At 41.2% G+C, this 19,142-nt stretch overlaps 1 protein-coding gene across 1 annotated transcript in view; it reads left to right on the plus strand.

Annotated features, from left to right (window-relative positions):
• Positions 1-9,904, plus strand: part of LOC138711280 (uncharacterized) — a 50,398-nt gene extending 40,494 nt beyond the window's left edge. Inside the window, exons 16-20 of the mRNA XM_069842710.1 lie at positions 451-671; positions 1,707-1,915; positions 3,166-3,443; positions 8,246-8,443; positions 8,851-9,904. Coding sequence (XP_069698811.1) covers positions 451-671; positions 1,707-1,915; positions 3,166-3,443; positions 8,246-8,443; positions 8,851-8,884 — 940 coding nt within the window. The 3' untranslated portion in view covers positions 8,885-9,904. The remainder of the gene's footprint in view (positions 1-450; positions 672-1,706; positions 1,916-3,165; positions 3,444-8,245; positions 8,444-8,850) is intronic.
• The last annotated feature ends 9,238 nt before the right edge of the window (positions 9,905-19,142 follow it).

Here is a 19,142-nt window from a genome sequence, read left to right on the forward strand (position 1 = left end):
AGGCCCCCTTATAACCCCCCTTTTAAATAATGTATTTTGATTGTCATATAGCCTAAAATCTAAGTTACAACCAACTTAATTTATATTCCAATTTTCATCGAAATCCGTTCAACCATTATCGCGTAAAAAGGTAACAAACATCCAGACAGACAGACAGACATACAAACAAAAATGTCAAAAAAAGCGATTTTCGGTTTCAGGATGGTTAATTATATATGTTAACACGAATTATTTTTAGAAAATCGAAAATTACCAGAAACATTTTAGCTACAGATTTATTTTTAGTATAGATGTCTACTCAGGTGAGAAATACAACAACTTTGCGTGAAAAGCCACAATTCAAATGTCGTTGTAAGAAATGACATCCATCTCTCTGAGAACCTGGCACGGTCTTCCCTTGCATTTTGCCCATAATTAATATGTTTACGCTTTTTTTTTTTTTTTTTTCAGATGTGCGTTCCTCTTCCAACGGCCGCCTCTTTCTTTTATGGAAAATATTTACACCTTGCCGTTCAGCAGATCTGTCTGGCTGGCCAGCGTCGCTTTGGTTGCCGCCCTGTGCAGCCTGCTGTACCGCGCCCTGGAGTGGGAGACGAGACAGGAAGAACGGCCGAGGGACGCTGGCCAAGGCGACATGCTGCTCTTGGGCGTAGGCGCCGTTTGTCAGCAGAGTGAGAAACCTTCTTTATATAATTGCCAAATAAGAAGGCAGATAATTTCCCGTCTGCACATTTTCACTCCTAAGTAAACGAAAACTACTCAATTTTTTAATATATTTGCTCACTCACCTACTCACTCCTTCATTCTCTCATTGGACAAACAAGGCGTAATTTTAAAACCAACAGGTTTAACGAGTACACTTGAAATAATAGTAACAAATCAAAATTTGCTATCCATGTTATTAAGAATAATCGATTAAAAATTATAAAAATAATTAATGACGGAAATAATGTAAATGCAGCAGAAGAATTTTACACAACGAAATGTAATTAATAAACAAATATTTAATGTTTAACGACGGTAACAGACTATGAGAGTCACAGTATTAATTTTAAAGTTTTAACGACATCATTAGAGACATTTAATGCCGTACCAAACTCATAAAATTAAGTGAAAAGTAATCATAAAGAGAAAATATTAATTGATTACATAATAACATTAAAATAGCATATGATTAAAACTCAAGCAATCACTTTGTTTAGCAATATCATTAATTTATATATTAATGCACTTGATGCATTTCAATGTATTTGGTATGAATATACTTATATATTTGTACATAACAATAAGAGAACACAGATACACGAACATAATTATACTATAGCTAAGATTATTATAATGAAATAGTTATTACCGTGATCTATCCGAAGATGCCAAACAGGTGAAAATGTTAAAACAGGCAGCAGTCATACAAAGTGTTGCGTATTAATGTAATCAGAATAAACTTTATATATCACTACAATTAGGTATACTTATCGAAACAATAAACATGAATTGTAAATTACTAGTATGTTTAGTTTAAATTTTGGCATTAGTTAAAAAACTCGTAGATTTCGAATATCATCATTTGTATAAACCGCCATCTTAGTTCTCTTTGACGTCAGGCCTATTACCTTCCAGTGAAGGGATTTTCTGAAGTCACAACGTCATGAGGAATGTCACCTCAACGCTGTTGCATTACTGAGTCTTACGATCGTGTGTTGCAGGCTCCCAGATCGAGGCTCGCAGAGTTCCCGGACGGCTGGTGCTGCTGCTGCTGTTCACGCTGGTGCTCATCCTGTACACGTCGTACTCCGCCTGCGTGGTGGCGCTGCTACAGTCGTCGTCGCACGCCATCCGCACGCTGAGGGACCTGCTGCACAGCGGCCTGACCCTGGGCGCGCACGACATCGTGTACAACCACTACTTCTTCCAGGTCAGAACTCGTGATGCGTGGCAGAGCTGCATTTGACCAGATCGTCAAGCACGCGGCAGCGGCTGTGGAGGAAACAGAAAATTGAGCACTCAGAATGAGAAATGATTATGTCTTGTGACCAGAACATAGTACGAAGTGGAAATATCAAATCGGAAATTTATCCTTTGAAAATATGCAAAAACTGAAATATCTTAGAACAACAGTAACAAATATAAATGACACTTGGGAGGAAATTAAACGCAGAATAAATATGGGAAATGCGTGTTATTATTCGGTTGAGAAGCTTTTGTCATCCAGTCTGCTCTCAAAAAGCCTGTAAGTTAGAATTCATAAAACAGTTATATTACCGGTTGCTCTGTATGGTTGTGAAACTTGGACTCTCACTCTGAGAGAGGAACATAGGTTAAAGTTACACAACGCAGAACTGCACGCATTGTATTCTTCACCTGACATAATTAGGAACATTAAATCCAGACGTTTGAGATGGGCAGGGCATGTAGCACGTATGAGGAAATCCAGAAATGCATATAGAGTGTTAGTTGGGAGGCAGGAGGGATAAAGACCTTTGGGGAAGCCGAGACGTAGATGGGAGGATAATATTAAAGTGAATTTGAGTGAAGTGAGATATGATGATAGAGACTGGATCAATCTTGCTCAGGATAGGGACCGATGGTAGGCCTATTCATATACGCGTTTGTTGATATTTGTATGTATGTGGTAATGTATGTAATATGCGTGCGTGTACTTGTGTATGTATGCATGTGTAAGTATGTGAATTATATATGTAAGAGTGTATATAAGTTATGTATTTGTATTAGGCCTATGTGCACATGTTGCATGTATATGTCTGCATATGCAGTGTTTGGGGTGTACATGAACATATTTTGATATTCATTTTTATAGCAGCATGGATCTTAAAAGTTTTTTTTTTTTTTTTTTTTACAATTGAAGTCCTGCCCAGCTAAAGGCTGTAACATCACAGATACAGAAATGTGTGACTTGAATGGAAGAAGTAATTTTGAAGCATTAATTTGTAACAATAAATTATTGCATTCAATATCAGAATAAACTTGTGACCTTCATTAGTCAAATGGTTGTGCTAGTAAATATAGTCTAACGAAATATGCCCGTAAAATTACTTTCCTTTCTTCTGAAACATGAATTACAGTTTTGAGGAGGTCTTCAATTAGATTACAACGAGATGATAAATACCCCTGAACCCAGTTCCAGCGTGTTCTTGTGTTGTCCAGACCGCCAGCGACCCTGTCAGCCGCGCCATCTTTACACAGAAAGTGAGTCCGCCCGGGGGTCCTCACCGCTTCATGTCGCTGGAAGCCGGCCTGAAGCGCGTCAGAAAGGGTCGGTTCGCCTTCCACTTGGAGCTGGGCCCGGGCTACAAGTACGTGTGGGACACGTTCCTGGAGGAGGAGAAGTGCAGCCTGCACACCATCACCTTCCTGGTGGAGCTGTCCAACCCTCACGTGGCAGTCAGCAAGGACACGCCCTACCAAGAGGTCCTCAGAGTCAGGTGAGTTCCTGCGGCAAGCTTGGTTACCGTTCATACCGTTCACAGTTCAAATAATTGCAAAATCGTCTGCTCCTATAATCTTTTCGCTGTAAGAAAAATCCTAATGTAAACAATAGCACGTGACTGGCCGCTGTTTGGCGCCATAGATTCTCAGTACGTGTTCCCGCCCACTGTTGTACATTCTGTTTCATGTTAAACATTTCCCGTTACGAGTCAAGTAGGCCTAACCTCACTACTATGCATTCGTTTGCTTAGGAAACATTTACTTTATAATTACTGGAATTAAAACTGACTTAACTTATTATATACATTTAAGACTATTTGTTTTTCTCCGCTTTTGAGACGGTTTCCACTCTTATGATTAATAACCACACACACCGAGGATGCAGAAGCCATACTTCAGTACCACGTGCTTACGTGAACAATTACGAGCTCAAGTGACGCCAGCTTGTTAAAAGAACAGACTACCTCGTATTACTTTTGCTATTCATCCGCGTTCATAGTACATAACAAAATATAAAAGTAGCTTTTCTTTTACATAGAGTTTTACTATAAGTGAAGTTATATGTTTCATCGTAGTTAACAACTAGAATTCAATTTTTTATTTTCAAATAATACAAGATTATGGTTTCCAAATATGAACTATATTTTCCTGCGTCGTGTGAGTGTTTCGACTGGGAGCCAATCACGGGTATGACAGCCACGTGCTTGTGTTTACATTAGGATTTTTCTTACAGCGAAAACAGTATAGGCCTATATCTGCTGCCAACACTCGTGATGAATAAGAAACTAAACCGTAAGTGGAAAACAACTGAAGTCCGATATTTAGGCCTAGCTGCTGTATCCTTAGAAAGTGAATACAGAAAAAACAGATTTTGTTGGGGGAAAAAAGACGTACTTTGTAACACTATTCCTGCGTGTGAGGAAACATGAAAAATTGCAGGCAACCTATTCTATTAATCCGGCATGATAGTTAACGAAGCAGCTATAGTCCGGGTCAGCTTACTTCATACCCTAAGGGTGAAACCTAACCATTTTTCCCCCATTACTACATATGCTAGTGGATTGTGGTAATTTTCTAGTTTGCAGGTTGAATTTTCTTTTGCCAACTTAGTTTCGAATTTCGATACTGACAAATACTACAAATAGTAGTGATTTTGTAACTGTTATGTTGGGACAAGTGACGATCAATTCAACCTCGGTCTGACGAATGGCTTGTACTAGTGGTAAAACGGTCGCTGAGCTGATAGAAACTGAGTTGATTTTCTAGTACATTCCTCTGAATATTTGAAGAATGTAATGAAAGCTGCAATGTCTATTCATTTGCATTTAATTTTATTTGTGCTCTTTCTTATTTTAATAGAGTTTTGTTCTTTTAATCAAGTAGTAGAACACAGATATTTCAATGTTTAAAAATATTCTTCGCCGGACATTAGGGCAAACTACAGTAAATGTTCTACTATGAGGTATTGCATAGAATAGTATTATTCTAATTATCTGTTTAGAGTTTCGAGATTTTCCCCAGCTTTGAGCCGAATGTCAGATAATCCGTGAATGCCCTTACTTTTATATTTCATTTGCATCACAACAAGACTACGACGATGTTCTGTTGCAGCAATACGGATTATTTATGTGAAGGTAAATATCGTGAAGGTGCTTGGGGAGCAAGGAGGTATATAGAACTCATGCTTTCATGATCTCGGCATTAGAACAAGGTGGCGTGGTTGTCCCCGCACTCTGCCTTCTAAACCCGGAAAAGCCCCGCTACTCAATTTTGTAAGAGGCGGAGGCCATTCTGGATGTTTTGGTAACGAGAAAAATCCAACCACCACCACAACCACCACCATCACCACCACAATCACCACAACTACCAAAACCACCACCACAACCACCACCATCACAACCACAACCACCACCATCACAACCACCACCACAACCACCACCATAACCACAACCGCCACAACCACAACCATCACAACCATCACCACCACCACCATCACAACCACCACCACCACAACCATCACCATCACAACCACCACCATCACCACCACAACCACCACCATCACAACCACAACCATCACAACCATCACCACCACCACCATCACAACCACCACCACCACAACCATCACCACCACAACCATCACCACCACCATCACCACCACAACCACCACCACCACAACCACCACCATCACAACCACCACCACTACAACCACAACCGCCACAACCACAACCACCACCACAACCGCCACAACCACCACCACAACCACCACCATCACCACCACAACCACCACCACAACCGCCACAACCACAACCACCACCACAACCGCCACAACCACAACCACCACCACAACCACCACCACCACAACCACCACCATCACCACCACAACCACCACCACAACCGCCACAACCACAACCACCACCACCACCACCATCACAACCACCACCATCACAACCACCACAACCACAACCATCACCACCACCACCATCACAACCACCACCACAACCACCACCATCACAACCACCACCATCACCACCACAACCGCCACAACCACAACCACCACCACCACCATCACAACCACCATCACAACCACCACCGTCACAACCACCACAACCACAACCATCACCACCACCACAACTACCACCATCACAACCACCTCCATCACCACCACAACCACAACCGCCACAACCACAACCACCACCATCACAACCACCACCATCACAACCACCACCGTCACAACCACCACAACCACAACCATCACCACCACCACAACCACCACCATCACAACCACCACCATCACCACCACAACCACCACCACCACAACCGCCACAACCACAACCACCACCACCATCACAACCACCACCGTCACAACCACCACAACCATCACCACCACCACAACCACCACCATCACAACCACCACCATCACAACCACCACAACCACAACCATCACCACCACAACCACCATCATCACAACCACCATCATCACAACCACCACCATCACAACCACCACCGTCACAACCACCACAACCATCACCACCACAACCACCACCACCACAACCACCACCATCACAACCACCACCATCACCACCACAACCGCCACAACCACCACCACCACCACAACCACCACCACCACAACCACCACCATCACCACCACAACCACCACCACAACCGCCACAACCACAACCACCACCACCACCACCACCATCACAACCACCACCATCACAACCACCACAACCACAACCATCACCACCACCACCATCACAACCACCACCACAACCACCACCATCACAACCACCACCATCACCACCACAACCGCCACAACCACAACCACCACCACCATCACAACCACCACAACCACAACCATCACCACCACCACAACCACCATCACCACAACCACCATCACCACAACCACCATCATCACAACCACCACCATCACAACCACCACCGTCACAACCACCACAACCATCACCACCACCACAACCACCACCATCACAACCACCACCATCACCACCACAACCGCCACAACCACAACCACCACCACCACAACCACCACCATCACCACCACAACCACCACCACAACCACAACCACCACCACCACAACCACCACCACCACAACCACCACCATCACAACCACCACCATCACCACCACAACCGCCACAACCACAACCACCACCACCACCACAACCACCACCACCACCACCACCACCATCACCACCACAACCACCACCACAACCGCCACAACCACCACCACCACCATCACAACCACCACCATCACAACCACCACAACCACAACCATCACCACCATCACAACCACCACCACAACCACCACCATCACCACCACAACCGCCACAACCACAACCACCACCACCATCACAACCACCACAACCATCACCACCACCACAACCACCATCACCACAACCACCATCATCACAACCACCACCATCACAACCACCACCGTCACAACCACCACAACCATCACCACCACCACAACCACCACCATCACAACCACCACCATCACAACCACCACCATCACCACCACAACCGCCACAACCACAACCACCACCACCACCACAACCACCACCATCACCACCACAACCACCACCACAACCACAACCACCACCACCACCACAACCACCACCACCACAACCACCACCATCACAACCACCACCATCACCACCACAACCGCCACAACCACAACCACCACCACCACCACAACCACCTCCACCACAACCACCACCATCACCACCACAACCACCACCACAACCGCCACAACCACAACCACCACCATCACAACCACCACCATCACAACCACCACAACCACAACCATCACCACCATCACAACCACCACCACAACCACCACCATCACAACCACCACCATCACCACCACAACCGCCACAACCACAACCACCACCACCATCACAACCACCACAACCACAACCATCACCACCACCACAACCACCATCACCACAACCACCATCATCACAACCACCACCATCACAACCACCACCGTCACAACCACCACAACCATCACCACCACCACAACCACCACCATCACAACCACCACCATCACAACCACCACCATCACCACAACCGCCACAACCACAACCACCACCACCACCACAACCACCACCATCACCACCACAACCACCACCACAACCACAACCACCACCACCACAACCACCACCATCACAACCACCACCATCACCACCACAACCGCCACAACCACCACCACCACCAGGCGTGAGTTCGCAGGTAGCGGCTGGTCGGCCCAACGCTCGCTGTGCATTTTGATGTGTCATTACAGCTATCGCAAGCTGCATGAGCGGGGCCTGCAAGTTCGGGAAAATCTGCGATTCTACCACACGAAGCCCGGGTGCACCCATCGCGGCTCCAGCTTCGTGAGCGTCGGCGTCAGGGACTGCTACCCGGCGCTGCTGCTGCTGCTCTGCGGCACGCTGCTGGCCGCCATCTTGCTGGCGGCTGAGATCGCCGCACATAGACGGTGAGGAGAAAAAAACAATAGTCCCTCGATCCTTTTGATTCTGTGACGTAACAATCAGGAAACTCATTATGAAATTACGAAAACAATGCTTCTAAGGAAACAAACAATGGGTAATATTAAAACTTGTAAAAAAATTGCAAAAGATATGAATTTTCTTCCAAACGTTTCATTGGTTTTATGACTACCCAAGTGTTGCTTATAGCTGGTATTGCCTCCCCGTGACTGTATGACTGCTGCCATTCGCCGATCACAATGTGGGTGGCAGTCTGGTCGATGCTGTTCCCATTCCATCCCGGGTAGTACAATTGGCCCAAGGACAGTCACAGTCCGTGCCCTTCCCTGAAGAGCGACTAATAGACATACAGACGCATGTACGCTACGACAAGTGAAGCTCCTGATTGTTTCAGAGCGGCGCGGGTGCAGCGGGTCGTCCAACCTTAGCAGGAAAAATGGCCGTCGACAGCGAGCGAACTACAACAAAAGCTACCGGAAAATTTGAAGCACATAATTGAAGTGTAAATCTAGATTGTATCTGTTGTCAACAAACACGGCCCTCATTTATACAGTTTATTGTGCTGGCTGTTGTACACAAAGAGCAAGAAGTTCCTCAGTTTACGTAGCATGAAGAACTCCACAACAGATATGCGACACTCAATGTTATGACCCTGTTAGTAGCTTACTTCCTTTAAGAGTGGAGCATACAGATGAGCGCCATCTTGTCCTGTTCCTTGTTAATTTCGTCCCAGCTCTTCTACTGCTGTTGTCCTTCCTCCATGACTGTCCTGCGCCATCTTGTCCTGTCCATAGCTAAGGTTTTAATTTCGTCCCAGCTCTTCTACTGCTGTTGTCCCTCTTTGACTGTCCTGCGCCATCTTGTCCTGTCCATAGCTAAGGCTTTAATTTCGTCTCAGCTGTTCTTCCCTTCACAGTCCTCCGCCATGTCATCCTGGACTTCGTGTCTCTCTTCCCTTGCGCGTTCCAATCAAGTACTTTGACGCTTTGCTTCATAGCTGAATGTGAGGATGAAGATTATGATGGCAATCTCACCTTCCAGGTTTAGGCTTGTTCCCTGTCCCGTTTACAGAAGTATGATACATCCCGGATGTAGAGATAAGGAAAGTTACATCCTTTCAGGATATGTTCCACCTGAAATGCCTGGTCCAGAAGTAAACTCCAAATTAGTACTTACACACAGCACTGTGTGATGTAACATGCTATTGGAAACCTCACCATTCAAGAGCAAATATGTTGGTCTTGAGAGCAACACTTGATCTGCGCTATACAAGCCTAGAAACTGTTCGTATCGTACTATGCATACTGAGTATGAATCTTAAGAAATATAACGGTTATGTAAGCGTGAACAGGGACATACTTAAATTAAAAAAAAATCAATAGAATTTATTAAATTTACACAGTAGTTTCATTACGATCAAAGACGTTGGTCGTATAGAGTAGTAATAGGAGTAGAGGAGGAGGAGGAGGAGGAGGAGGAGGAGGAGGAGAAGCAGCAGCAGTGGAAGGCTGGATTTAACTTAGTCTGAACAACTTGTGTATCAGTAGTAAGTTATACAGTAAACAACTTGTGTATCGGTAGTAAGTTATACAGTAAACAACTTGTGTATCGGTAGTAAGTTGTACAGTAAACAACTTGTGTATCGGTAGTAAGTTATACAGTAAAGAACTTGTGTATCGGTAGTAAGTTATACAGTAAAGAACTTGTGTATCGGTAGTAAGTTATACAGTAAACAACTTGTGTATCGGTAGTAAGTTGTACAGTAAACAACTTGTGTATCAGTAGTAAGTTATGCAGTAAACAACTTGTGTATCAGTAGTAAGTTATACAGTAAACAACTTGTGTATCAGTAGTAAGTTATACAGTAAACAACTTGTATATCAGTAGTAAGTTATACAGTAAACAACTTGTGTATCGGTAGTAAGTTGTACAGTAAACAACTTGTGTATCGGTAGTAAGTTATACAGTAAAGAACTTGTGTATCGGTAGTAAGTTATACAGTAAAGAACTTGTGTATCGGTAGTAAGTTATACAGTAAACAACTTGTGTATCGGTAGTAAGTTGTACAGTAAACAACTTGTGTATCAGTAGTAAGTTATGCAGTAAACAACTTGTGTATCAGTAGTAAGTTATACAGTAAACAACTTGTGTATCAGTAGTAAGTTATACAGTAAACAACTTGTGTATCAGTAGTAAGTTATACAGTAAACAACTTGTGTATCAGTAGTAAGTTATACAGTAAACAACTTGTGTTTCAGTAGTAAGTTATACAGTAAACAACTTGTGTATCGGTAGTAAGTTGTACAGTAAAGAACTTGTGTATCGGTAGTAAGTTATACAGTAAACAACTTGTGTATCGGTAGTAAGTTGTACAGTAAACAACTTGTGTATCAGTAGTAAGTTATGCAGTAAACAACTTGTGTATCAGTAGTAAGTTATACAGTAAACAACTTGTGTATCAGTAGTAAGTTATACAGTAAACAACTTGTGTATCAGTAGTAAGTTATACAGTAAACAACTTGTGTTTCAGTAGTAAGTTATACAGTAAACAACTTGTGTATCGGTAGTAAGTTGTACAGTAAAGAACTTGTGTATCGGTAGTAAGTTATACAGTAAAGAACTTGTGTATCGGTAGTAAGTTATACAGTAAACAACTTGTGTATCGGTAGTAAGTTGTACAGTAAACAACTTGTGTATCAGTAGTAAGTTATGCAGTAAACAACTTGTGTATCAGTAGTAAGTTATACAGTAAACAACTTATGTATCAGAGTAAGTTATACAGTAAACTACTTGTGTACCAGTAGTAAGTTATACAGTAAACAACTTGTGTATCGGTAGTAAGTTATACAGTAAACAACTTATGTATCAGAGTAAGTTATACAGTAAACAACTTGTGTACCAGTAGTAAGTTATACAGTAAACAACTTGTGTATCAGTAGTAAGTTATACAGTAAACAACTTGTGTATCAGTAGTAAGTTATACAGTAAACAACTTGTGTATCAGTAGTAAGTTATACAGTAAACAACTTGTGTTTCAGTAGTAAGTTATACAGTAAACAACTTGTGTATCGGTAGTAAGTTGTACAGTAAAGAACTTGTGTATCGGTAGTAAGTTATACAGTAAACAACTTGTGTATCGGTAGTAAGTTGTACAGTAAACAACTTGTGTATCAGTAGTAAGTTATGCAGTAAACAACTTGTGTATCAGTAGTAAGTTATACAGTAAACAACTTGTGTATCAGTAGTAAGTTATACAGTAAACAACTTGTGTATCAGTAGTAAGTTATACAGTAAACAACTTGTGTATCAGTAGTAAGTTATACAGTAAACAACTTGTGTATCGGTAGTAAGTTGTACAGTAAAGAACTTGTGTATCGGTAGTAAGTTATACAGTAAAGAACTTGTGTATCGGTAGTAAGTTATACAGTAAACAACTTGTGTATCGGTAGTAAGTTGTACAGTAAACATCTTGTGTATCAGTAGTAAGTTATGCAGTAAACAACTTGTGTATCAGTAGTAAGTTATACAGTAAACAACTTATGTATCAGAGTAAGTTATACAGTAAACAACTTGTGTACCAGTAGTAAGTTATACAGTAAACAACTTGTGTATCGGTAGTAAGTTATACAGTAAACAACTTATGTATCAGAGTAAGTTATACAGTAAACAACTTGTGTACCAGCAGTAAGTTATACAGTAAACAACTTGTGTATCAGTAGTAAGTTATACAGTAAACAACTTGTGTACCAGTAGTAAGTTATACAGTAAACAACTTGTGTATCGGTAGTAAGTTATACAGTAAACAGTTGAAGTAGGTCTTGATATAAAATTACTCATTTTATAAACAGTGAGTCCCAATATCACAAGCTTACTTTGGGTAGGTTTGCTCTGTGTATTTACATAAATAGCCGATTTTTAATGACTAAAACATCTTGTGATCGCCATTTTTCATTTGTTAGGTTTACTCCATGTTAATTAAAATAAGTGATAAAGCACTTGTTTTAATAACTTATAAGGAAATTAATAAAGAAACTGCACTCACATATTCTTATTGTTGTAGACTTCTATTCCTGGCTTTTCTGGCAGAAAAGAGTTTATTACACATCGCAATCAATACAATTAAACACTATCCCTCACTGGAAAGCATAGCAAAGTGGTTTAACCGCTCTTCTGATATGAAATGTGTTTACACGTTCATCGGAATAGTTGGCGGTAGAACTTAAGGTAACTCTAAGGGCAATAGCTACAGTACATCAAGGTAAATTTTATGTATCGGGAAATAGAAAGGCATTACTGGCATTGTCATATGATAGACCTCTACAATCCTTAATACATCCAGCACGGCGTTGACCCATATTTGCTTCTAAGCTCGCAAGGCTCCTTCTTAACTTACGTAGCTTATAACGTGTGAAGTATCCGGGGTTGGGTCAACAACAAAGCCCAACTGTTTAGCTTTCTTTACTTTGTAGGGTATTTCTTGAAGTACCTGTCTGCTTTCTTCATTCACTATTTGGATAGATGGGATGTATGTCGATTTTCTTTACTTCCATGTTCTTCTTTAAAAACGATTAAATTGTGCTACAGACTTTTTGTCATTGTTGTGCCTCACTTATGGGCTCCACCGTGTTGTTGAAACAATATTCCAACTATGGGACTGGCCACTCTGGTATTCTCAACGAAGAACCAAAAGGATACCTGGCTGAATGATGAAAATGTTCACTGTGACTGCTAGGCTGTATGTCGGTACTGTGAAATGGATACGAACTGCTTCCTTCTAGTAAAGTAAAGGTTTGCTTTAATTATGATTTAACTTACATGAAAACAAGCTGGCAAGTTTACCATTAGTGGATTATGAGGATTGGCAACAGTTTGTGGGTTTATCAAAGGAGAATAAGCTAGACAGAATGATTGGATTATGAATTTTCTTTGTCCCATATGTGGGGAAAACTTGAATGAAGAGTCTGACCTGACACTTTCACTGATTTCCTCATTCAAGTAATCATCCATAACGTCTTGTGCAGTACAGATCATTGAATTGATTTGGAGAAGGGGGCAATACGACCCAGCACTGCGACCTTTCAAGATTTATTGACCTAACCCTCAAGCTACGCTCATTTCCAAACCCACACCGCCTGACTAAACTAAGGTTCGCTACTTATCCAGGTTTCAGCAGACAACCCCACTTCTTCCTACGCCAGCCCCCTCCGTTCATCGCCAGCAGGCGTTTGTGGAATGATGTAGGTGCCTGATCGAGCAAACGGTAGAACCCCGAGAAAATCCCAACTGCGAACTTATCCGCCACAAGAGTCACTAAAGAGAGTTCATTCCATACTTACAAAAAACATATTGCTGACGAGCGCTACAATCTGCAGAAAGAGAATACTGAGATGCTATTTGTTACGAATTGGACCTATAAGAAATGAAGTAATGTTAGGACTGAGACAATATCCTACATGGCCGGGTGCATATTTCAAGATCCGATATTGCCTGGAAATGTGGTCTCTAACCATCAGCAATGCTGAACGACCTGTAGTCAGCATAGGACAAACACTGGAGACATACACTTCACTTCTTTGTCTGATATCGAAGCCTGGACCACCGAACCTGATCGGACGCTATATTTGAATATAGGTAATTGCATTTACATAGTCATGGAAGCAAATACAATAGTAAGTTTGCATGGGTTAAATTCGTCGCAAGATGAATATTTAAAACCGAATTATCTGCTTGCATTGTTGTTTGTTTCCAAAGAGAATTAGCTTGTCAATAAAGCCACGACATCACTGTTTACAAAGTGGGAGCATGCATTGTGGCGATACATTTAATGATGGTCCACTATGTACGCTTCAGATCGATTCCTTTAAGTTTTGTGATCAGTTTCGACCCTTGCTGCATTACCATAGGGACAAGGAGTTGGACAGAACAGTCCGACGCTTTAATTGAGAACGAAAATAACCCTCTTAGAGTACACAGTACACACCTTCGATTATCCCGCACAAGTTCAGGTGAGCAAGTTCCCCTGAGAGTTAGTTCTCCTTGTAACAGTTCATGTGTTGATACAATATTTAACCAAATTTTCAAGTCTCTCTGTGTAATTACAACGTTATTGTGACGAAGAAAAAAAAGTCGTTCAAAGAATACATAAGAAAACAATTCACTATTTCACATTTTATCAGATAGACTGCAAGTGCTGTTTTCGGTGTTATCAAATGGACCAGTAAGTTTTTCTTCCAATGTTATGTTATGAAGCAGACAAATTAGTGATATTTTCAATGTTATCAAAAATACCAGTAAATGATTTGTTAATAATATCGAACAGACCGTATGTGTCGTTTCCAAAGTTGCCAGACACACCGACAAGTGACAGTTTATTGTTGTCAGAAGAAACAAGTAGAGTTTGTTTTAGTGTTAGCAAATGAATCAGTAAATGTTACAAATCTTGTGAAATGGTCTAACACTACTTAATTCGTACCACCATGCAGGTTCATTTTGCCGCTGTGTGTGAATTGTTACTAAGGAAAGTACTTGAAAAGTTAATTAATTAATTTACTTGTTTATTCCACACTACGAGAAGGGAAATATACATTCAAATACTAACAACAATTTGTTTAAATTTGTGGCGAGCTTTCTACAGCTGCGATCATTAATCACCAATCAGCTTCCCCCACGCTAAAGTCCACACCTGTGGAGTAACGGTCAGCGCGTCTGGCCGCGAAACTGGGTGGCCCGGATTCGAATCCCGGTCGGGGCAAGTTACCTGGTTGAGGTTTTTTCCGGGGTTTTCCCTCAACCCAATACGAGCAAATGCTGGATAACTTTCGGTGCTGGACCCCGGACTCATTTCACCGGCATTATCACCTCCATCTCATTCAGACGCTAAATAACCTAGATGTTGATACAGCGTCGTAAAATAACCCAACAACCCAACCCCTACGCTAAACCATGAACATGATGTCGGTTGACACACCTAAGCTTAAGTAGCATAGCTTTCCTCTCGACCATCTTGTGTTCATTTAGTGGAGGTTGAATTTTATTTTTGTTACTGCAATCAACAACAGTCTTTGTAGTCTTTTCTTCAGCTCTAGTAAACAAAGCAATAACAATAATTCAGGTTGCCAAGCGAAGATAGAAAAAAAAAGATGTGAAGCAAATGAATGAGATGTATAAACAATTGAATACTCTTTCAGATTTAAGTATTATAATCGAGGGATATAATTTAAATTTTCAAAAGGGGGGTGAGAGCTGAGAGCGTGGAAGCTAAAATGCAAGTAACACTAGTTTTAAACTTCCCCTCAATATATAAATTGACGTGTTGTTTTTTTAATTCATTTTAATTGAAATAAATAGTTATTTGGACTAGGAAGTTTTCGAAATGAAAGTCCTGTATGATATATTAAAATTCTTTTAAGTTCAGTATTGTGCCTTCATAACCAAATCGAGCCACCGGCGTAGCTCGGTAGGTTAAGGCGCTTGCCTGCTGATCCGGAGTTGCGCTTGGGCGCGGGTTCGATTCCCGCTTGGGCTGATTACCTGGTTGGGTTTTTTCCGAGGTTTTCCCGAACCGTAAGGCAAATGCCAGGTAATCTATGGCGAATCCTCGGCCTCATCTCGCCAAATATCATCTCGCTATCACCAAATCCATCGACGCTAAATAACCTCGTAGTTGATACAGCGTCGTTAAATAACCAAGTGAAAAAAAAAATCGAATGTGAGTAGGGTGAGCAATTGTCTTTCCAAAGGCGTGGCACAATGTACTACTGTAACATGGGTCTATTTCCCATGATGCACCATGGACAGTGGAGTTGGTACAATGCAATAACACGAGGTGTGTATTTGCAGGATGGATCGAGTGGCGCTTGTTTTGCTTTGGTTCGCAAACGGCAGCAGTGGCAACACGGCCAGCTTCATCGCCGACCTTCTGCGGTTCCAGGCCGAGGTGTCCCCTCCCGCCACTGTGGGGGCGCTCGTGTGCGGGGCGCCAGGTACGCTGACCAGCATGTCAAGCTTATTGCCTGCCTGTTCGGAAAATGACCTAGTTTAATGCAGTCCATATTTGTTGATTTCCAGAAGATGTCCAGCGAGTTTTCCGCCATCTGTCTGGACAGCACATCTTCCTCGCAACTCGCACGCCAAGGGACGCAGAGGCGTGGCTGGCAGCTGCGGACAGCGACCGACACACAACCTTCGTTGTGGACCTGAGCTGCCAGGGCGCGCGCGCTGTCCTGCGGGAGGTGGGACACACAGATTTATTCTTGCAGCATAGAATAAAGAACATGTCGAATTAGTCTTATGTTTAACATATTATATACATGCAAATATGCAATATATATAAAATTAATATCTTCATAACAATAACATAATTATAAAATTCAATATTGTTGCCATTTAATTTAATATAATATAAATATTAATATAATAATAATGATAATAACAGTAATAATTATAATAAAAATAACAATCATAATAATGATTTCGATGGTGCCTGTTTCCTTCTTTCCACTATCGTGCAACAATCTTCATCAAACAACGGTTTCTTTTTCTTAGTTTCATAACCAGGCTTCGAGACTTCGGACCCAATAGAGCAGTTCAGTGGGAAATCCGCATAACAGCGTACTGAGTATAGTGGTAAAGCGTACAGAGGGTGGAGGTACTGTAGAATGAATGACAACAAATACGCAAAGAAAAACGCTCTGGATTTGAAGGTTCTGACGAATAATTTGGTTTTCATACAAACTGTGTCTGAAACTATTACACGGTTAGAAAAGTCAGAGCAAGAGATGCCGGAAGCCCTCAAATTAGTTAAGGAAATGACACAGAGAATTAATGAGACACCAAGTACACCGGTTACTGAACGTGTAAAACAGAAGTGGAAATCAATTTTATGTAAAAATAACGGATATGGAACATTGTGTAACATAAACAGCAAATTAGTGAACATAGAATCACCCGAGAATGAAAGACTGTCTCTTAGAGACTGCAATGATGTTAGGTTTTGTTGTTTTGCTCCTATCACGTCATGCGATGTAGAGCGCATCTTTTCACAGTACAAAACTGTGTTTGGCAGATAACCGAGAAAGATTTACGTTTGAGACACTGAGAATGTATCTTGTAGTAGGTGCATTGCAATTCGGTACTGTAACTGCACTTCCTAAAGACGACCAATAGGATAAATGAAAAAATTAAAATTGCTACATGATTATTTCCACCATTAACACTGTGTATAATTAAACTTAAATGCTTATAAAAGACAGGAGAATAAATGCTTTTCACATGCTTTTGACATTATCATTGTGTAATGTATATTTACTTTCAGAATGTACATATGTGTGTGTTTCCCCATACTACTGTACTCTACTCTAAATAGCAACGTTGTTACCTCAACACCTTTCACTACCTGCAGCGAGTCAACAATCTATAGTACATGCACAGTAAACTTATTGTATCGGGTCCAAAGTCTCGAAGCCTGTTCATAACCTATACTCTGCTCGGCTGCAATTTTGATATTATGTTTGACATTTTCCCACACACTATTAACATCTAATTCTTCCTCAACTTCGTCGGAACTTCCTAAAGTGGCAAACCTATTTGAAATTTCGACCTGATGATGTTGCTTAGTTTCCTCGTCCTTTAATTTCGGAATATTGAATCTCCTAATAATAATAATAATATTAATAATAATAATAATAATAATAATAATAATAATAATAAGTGAAAAATGAGGAATGTTTTAGTAGCATGTAATTCAAACAGTTAAACGATTTATATATTCAGTGTTAAATAAGACAGTTTTAATCAATGGAACGATTGAAATAATGAAGGAAAATAATTGATAGGTATATTAAAAATAAAGAATCATATTCTATAAGAATTAATACAAAAAGCAATCTATCTAGCTTATGAAAGTAATAGAAGTCTGACAGGCCCTTAAGGTATGGGATAGGGAGTTACAATTGAGCAATTGAAACGGTGAATGTGAGTATCGTGACGTGTTAGGATGAGGTTACCCAATGTCCCGGTTGATCTGAGATCGAATATTTAGTTTATGGTTGGAAAATACATACACAATACGAGACCACATGTAGCTTGGGGTCTACTGTACAATATTGTGATTTTATCCTTGGTCAGAGAGACCTAATACGAATAGGTAAGTAGTATTGAAGACAGTAGATTTAACATATCATGAACATACAATATTGAAAATTACCATTAATAATGTAACTATGAACAGTACATGTTCAACCAAGCGATATTCGACTTTCGTGAAGAACGTTGCTGCGGAAAATTCGGCTGCGTACAATTTTTTGTTGGGGTATTATGTAATCATGCGTATTACTTCAAGTTGAGGCTTGACGTCAGCAGCGACGTGCAACAGTTCCGAACAAAAATGGAACTCATTTCCTGTCTAGCGAATATCTATTCTTTAGTATACATACATTTCGTAAAGTAGCAAGAATAAATGGCACAGACCAAAGTTGGACGAAAATTGTTTAGTGAGACATTTTTGTCTCTGTAGACTGCAGTGAAAGTACCTTTTTGTAACATATATAGTCTGAAACACCCTGTGTAGACTTATGTATTGCTTATTAGTAGGACTGGCACTTCCCGACATAGCGTTGTCCGTCTATCTTGACTTCTACTGCCTGACGACCACATTTTTGTCGAAAGCTATTACGATCCAATATTTCT

The sequence above is a fragment of the Periplaneta americana genome, chromosome 12 (assembly GCF_040183065.1).
Source record: "Periplaneta americana isolate PAMFEO1 chromosome 12, P.americana_PAMFEO1_priV1, whole genome shotgun sequence".
Lineage (NCBI taxonomy): Eukaryota > Metazoa > Arthropoda > Insecta > Blattodea > Blattidae > Periplaneta > Periplaneta americana.